The 6,000-nt window shown below is 41.5% G+C and overlaps 1 protein-coding gene across 1 annotated transcript; it reads right to left on the bottom strand.

Moving 5' to 3' along the window:
- Positions 1-220: 220 nt before the first annotated feature.
- On the bottom strand, positions 221-5,054 carry LOC142655493 (uncharacterized). The gene is made up of 2 exons (XM_075829725.1): positions 3,826-5,054; positions 221-842 (listed from the first exon to the last, which is right to left on the bottom strand). Exons 1-2 carry the CDS (start codon positions 4,868-4,870, stop codon positions 250-252), a joined length of 1,638 nt encoding a protein of 545 aa, XP_075685840.1. The 5' UTR covers positions 4,871-5,054; the 3' UTR covers positions 221-249.
- Positions 5,055-6,000: the final 946 nt, after the last annotated feature.

Genomic DNA, 6,000 nt, shown 5'->3' with positions numbered 1-6,000 from the left:
GCAATAGCCTGGGGGGCCCCTGACATGGTAGCACAAACCCCACAATACTCAATCAAAATGAAATAAAACATGACAACAGTTTCTTTGGATAAAAATGGCCACGGTGTTTATTAAGGGTAACCTAAGATAAAATAATTCGAAGAGAATAACCATAAATAATCGAATAAATAATAAAATATAAATATTTTGACCAATAAAAACCAAGTCCGCCCAGCATTAGCTGGGTGACAAACCCCACAAGCCATGACATTACCAAGACATGGCCCCCCCAAAACACCGCAGCCATTCTTCAATTAAATTCTGCAGGCCCAAATTGAAAATGTCGATACCCACATCAGAAAGATGTATACAATCATTTCTGAACAGCCCGTCTGTGAGGTCTTCAAGGTCACTGTGTCTATAAGAAAGACCACCGAGGACCGACATGTATTTAGACATGGCTCTATTAATCCTTTTACGGATTCGATTCAAAAACTTATAATTTCCAGAGGACCATAGCAGTCTTGGAATAATCTCTGAAAAGGAAATAGTAGCGTCAGGGAAAAGACATTTTATCAAGGCTATATCCCTTCTCATTTCCCAAAGTAAGTCCAAAGTCTTTTCTTTACCTAGGTCATTGCCTCCAGCATGGATGATAATTAAATTCGGATCCGGCCAATAAGAACTCAGTGATTTAACTAAAGAAAACACGTTCTTCCATTGCAAACCCCTTACCCCATGCCAAAAAACCGAAAAAACTAGCGGATCCATAGACAAATTTTCTGTATAGGACCTTCTCGCGGCTCTCTTCTGTGCCCAAAATATAAAAGAGTGGCCAAGGATCCAAACAACCAAACGCTTACCTGTGGATATATAATTACACTACTAACAAGTCTGGTCGAACATAAAGTTTAAATCTATTAGACTCCCACCTTCCAATTCTTTTTATAATCCCTTCATCAATTCCTAACTGTGCAGCTTCCGTAGCTGCACCTATTCTAAACGAATGGGAGGATATTTTTAAATGCTCCAACTTCAGGGACTTCAAACATTTCTTTAAAACAGAGTTAAACTGAAATCTGGACAGCTGATCCCCATTCTGATGAATCAGGAAAGCAACCCCAAGACTCGGCCTGATTGACAACCAATGTTTAACATTAGAAACTGGGCAAAGAACAGAACCCGAAAACTGATTAATTCTAACCAAACGACCTTTTCCTAATTGATCTGTCTTAGATTTTTTTAACAATAACAAAACATGGTCAATTTTGCAACTAACATCCTGAAATGAAAGGCCCGGGACTGAAACTTTACTCTCTGCCACCAGTTCGCTTATTCTCAAGGCTGCAAAGAACATTAACACAAATGCTGTTCTAAACAAACACACTTCAAAATTACTAAAACAAACTAAATGTAACACATTGAATAATTTTAACAACAAATCTAATGAAATAGGCCTTCGTCTTTCCACAACCGGAGCTGACCTATGGTAACCTTTCAAAAGCTGCTTAACTGGGAAGAGCGAAGAAATAGCCGGACAACTGTTTAATTTAAGAAAGAAAGAGATGCCTGCCAGAGACTTAGAAATGGAGGCAAATGACAGCCTCCTACTAATCAGGCTACATACAAATTTTAAAACTAGACCTACCTCATTATGAAAGAAATTACAGTTCTCATTAACACAGAAATTAACCCACTCCTTCCAAGCAGCTGAATAATCAGCCCATGTTCTTGGAGCCAAGGATCTCTGAATATTAACATAGATTAGTCCCAAATCAGATTCCATAAATGAGGAGGACACGGAATTCCACAAAGCTCCGCTTCTGGTGCCATCGTTCTGAACCTCCGCCACTGACAACGAGATAATGAATCTGCTATATCATTCTTTTTTCCTTCTATATAGCTAGCTTTCAACCAGATGTTCAACTTCAGACAACATAAAGTTAAATGTCTTAATATCTTAACTACTAATTCACATTTTGAAGATAATGTGTTAATTGCAAAGACCACACCTTTGTTATCCGTAAACAACAAAATTCTCCTATTCTTAAAATAATGACCCCATACAACTATGGCTACCAAAACCGGAAATAATTCCAATAAGACAATATTTGAAGTAACTTTGCTTACACGCCAAGCACTGGGCCATAACTCAGCCGACCATTGACCATTAAAGAATGCCCCGTAGCCCATACTACCGGCTGCATCCGTAAATAAAGACAAAGAGTCAGAATCCTCAAAATTAAACTGCCAGCAACTGCGTCCATTAAATTTAGATAAAAATTCTAGCCATACAGCTAAATCTTCTTTTAGCTGAACCGTTAACCTAATATGGGACCTAGGTGACTTAAGACCCCTTGTTGAAAAATACAGTCGCTTTGAAAAAACTCTTCCCATAGGAATAACTCTAGAGGCAAAGCTCAACAACCCTAACAGTGACTGCATATCACGTAATGAACATTTCTTCCTAGCTAACATACTGACTAAAGAAACCCTTAACTTTAACAATTTTTCCTCTGGTAAACTAAATTCCATTCTCTCAGAATCTATTCTAATACCTAAAAATTCTAATGACCTACATGGAAACACAGTCTTCTCTTCAGCTAACGGAACACCAAAAAATTTCATAAACTCGACAAATTTTAACAATAAGGAATAACATAACTCAGAACTAGCATCACCTATAAACAAAAAGTCATCAAGATAGTGCAGAACACCTCCATCCGGAATTTGCTTCTGCACTACCCAATGTAAAAAGGATGAAAATGCCTCAAAATAGAAACAAGATAAAGAAAAACCCATTGGTAAACATTTGTCATAAAAATAATCACCTTCAAATTGAAAACCTAGAGAGTTGAAACCTGCAGGGTTAACTGGTAGTAAACGGAAAGCTGATTTGATATCAGCTTTTGCTAAAAAAGCATTTTGACCAAACTGTCTCAATAAAGAGACAGCCTGATCAAACGAAGCATAGTGTACTGTCGCTTTAGACTTGTCAGCATCATCGTTTAATGAAGCCTTAAACGGGTAAGAAAGGTGATGTATTAAACGGAATGAATTCAATTCCTTCTTAGGGACAAATCCTAAAGGTGAAAGTCTAAAGTTTGTAAACGGCGGATGTATAAAAGGACCAGCGATCCTGCCAGTTTCAAGCTCTTTCAGGATTTTCTGATGCACAATATCCTTATGCTGCTGGATGGATTTCAAATTATCCACCCAGCAACAACCAGATCCTTTGAAAGAAGGGATATCAAAACCAAACTTAAAACCGTTAAAAATTAAATTAGCTTTCTCCCTGTCTGGGAACATTTCTAGCCAAGGCGCCATTCTTATTAATTTCACTGGCGTCCATGCTTTTGGATAACTGTTCTTTGGAACTAGGGGGTTGAGACTGGTTTGCTCTTTTAAAACAGCGACACATTGGGTGCGAACCCCCACAAAAGGAACATTCATGTTTATACCGACAATTGTTCAACCATTTACACTGAGCTTCATTATAAGCAAAGCAAACTCCTTTCCTCAACGTATTCTGAGAACTAGGCTGCTGCTTGGGCACTGACCTTTGTGGAAGCATTAAACTAAGCCACAAACCAACATCCTTAGTGCCCCATTTTAATGAAGGGTACACTGCCATCTTCTGGCGAAACATTTCATCATAATTGTACCATGCTAAACCACCAAACTGGCGGTAAGCCTCAAGAATAATGTCTACATGCTGAAATAAATTACTAGAATTAATGAAAGACTTTTCCCCTAAAACTGAAGCATAGATACAGAACGCCTGTAGCCAGTTAAAGAAAGACTTAGGAGGAGAACGTTTTTTATCCTCATCTTTATCAGACTTACCATCCTGCTTGACAAGAGTCTCCTTCGCAGATGGTAATAAAGAAAATAGATCTATAAACTCGTTCCTCCAAATACGCTCCTTAATTGCTGGCTGTAAATGAAAACCTAATGGCGAAATATCGCAAGACATCACTTCCTTACAACAAGTTTCCGAAACACCAATTCCTTTCTCTAAAACAGGAATATTACTAAAACCAGCATTCTGTAAATGCTGACTACTATGCTTCCATACATCAGCGGGGGAACTAGCAGGAACAGCCGACTTACTGACCAAATCAGCTAATAATTTTAAAATATCAAACATTACATTAGAATTGAGGGGAGGGGGGATGGGGTGGGACAGATAAGGGGTAGCTGGCATCTCACCACTCTGTTCCACCTGTCCTGGGTCGTGCACCGCTTCTGCTACCTCCTGCTGCGTGCCTGTAGATCCTGGGGAAACTTGCTGACAGGAAAGTTGACTCCTGGGACCTCTTCTTCTCCTTGATACTGGCGGGGGTGGGGAATAAGCCACCCTAGTCTTCCGGCTCCTCTTCCTCGGTTGCAGCTCTGAAGAAAAGTCCTGCGCCGCCTCTAAAACCAGTGAGGCCGGCGCTTCCGCTGTGTCCTCCACACCATCCTTGGAGCAGGAGGGGGTACCCGACCAACCTGTTGTCTCCCGTTCTCTGACTAAACTTCTGGCCAGCGGGTTAGCCAATTGCGCCGGCACTTGCTGCGCACTTCCGGCACTGTGCGCCACCTTCTTTGATGACACGGTCGGCCGCCTCCTCTCAAGCTCCGGCACCTGGAGCGAACGTCCGGAACTGCGCTCCACCCTCAGTGATGACTCTGCTGCAGACTTCATCCTCTTGGCTGCAGCTGATGACGGCACCTCGAGCGACGACCCAGCAGGAGACACTGCTTCCTCTATGTCGTCTTCCAGCCCAGTAAGTTCGCTTCTTCCCTCGACTTCCCTCGACGGCGCTGCTGCTAGGCATTGCCTCAGCCAGTTTTCTCCTCCTTCCGACTCCGCTCTTCTGATCAGCTCCATCAGCAGGACATCCATGGCGATGGTCCAATCTTCAAAAACTGGCTGCTTGACCACGATGAACTGCTCCTTTTATGTCCAATTTTCCCGCCTTTAGGATTTTATCAATGACCAATCAGCTGGCCTTCCACAAAACTGCCTGGAGATAGAATCTGCCAGAACCTGCTCATGCAATTGCACAGCTGACCTAGGTCCAATCAGCTGGGACCAACTCCAAACTGCCCAGAGACAGAAACATCTGGAAACCGGCTCGTGCCACCAGCACAGCTTACCCGGGGGACACCACGATGGTAAGTACCATTCTAATATAAAATAACAAATGGAGAAAAGAGGGAAAGGGGGAGAGAAAAACATACCAAGCAAAAAAACATTTTATTAACAACATATGGGGGGCCGTGCGACCATGTGTCCCCCAGGCAATAGCCTGGGGGGCCCCTGACAGGACCTGCAAAGTTTGAACAGAATGCTGACACACATACAAAAAAAACAACAACTTTTGTGAGTGCAGCTATGAGTTTTATGGATGCACATGCTGCGTACAATGTTTACTGCTGGGTTTTTGGATACATCAAAATTGTTAAAAAATAAATAAAGCACAGGACATATGGCTGCAATACTCAAAGGTGCATCTGTGGCTGGCAGATGGCTGCCTCTAAACTTTGCTGCCAAGCCTCAATTCTATATATATTTGGACAGGTGCATTACTACAGAGAAAGAGCCCGGTTCAATCTCTTTGCTTTTTCTTCTCATTAAAGAGGATTTCCAGCGAAGTGATTCAGAAGTTCAGATTACTAAAGATTGGTAATTAGGTTTGTTTTAATCACAAAGATATTGGAATTTTCCTGTTTTGTTGCAGAATTTTTCTGCTTTGTTGCTCTTTTTGCAGAAGTGGCAACAGGATGTACAGCCATATAGGTTGTTCGTTTCTGAACAGCTAATTAAAAACTAAGAGCCAACTATAATTTTGTCATCTTATATTTACTCAGTAAAAAACTCATTATAAGGCCTTATTTACACGAGCATAGTTCACGTCCGTGATACGCGTGTGAAAATCACGCACGTCGCACGGACCTATGTTAGTCAATGGGGCCATTCAGACAATCCGTGATTTTCACGCAGCGTGTGTCCGCTGTGTAAAACTCACGACA

This window comes from Rhinoderma darwinii, chromosome 6 (genome assembly GCF_050947455.1).
Source record: "Rhinoderma darwinii isolate aRhiDar2 chromosome 6, aRhiDar2.hap1, whole genome shotgun sequence".
In the NCBI taxonomy this organism is placed as follows: domain Eukaryota; kingdom Metazoa; phylum Chordata; class Amphibia; order Anura; family Rhinodermatidae; genus Rhinoderma; species Rhinoderma darwinii.
This window is presented reverse-complemented; position numbering and strand designations above follow the sequence as displayed.

Excerpts from the sequence above, each read along its gene's own strand:
- LOC142655493 (XM_075829725.1), bottom strand. The coding sequence starts at position 4,870 with ATGGATGTCCTGCTGATGGAGCTGATCAGAAGAGCGGAGTCGGAAGGA. Across the intron at positions 843-3,825 it reads GACTCTTGTCAAGCAGGATG|GTAAGCGTTTGGTTGTTTGG; the intron begins GTAAGTCTGATA and ends ATATATCCACAG.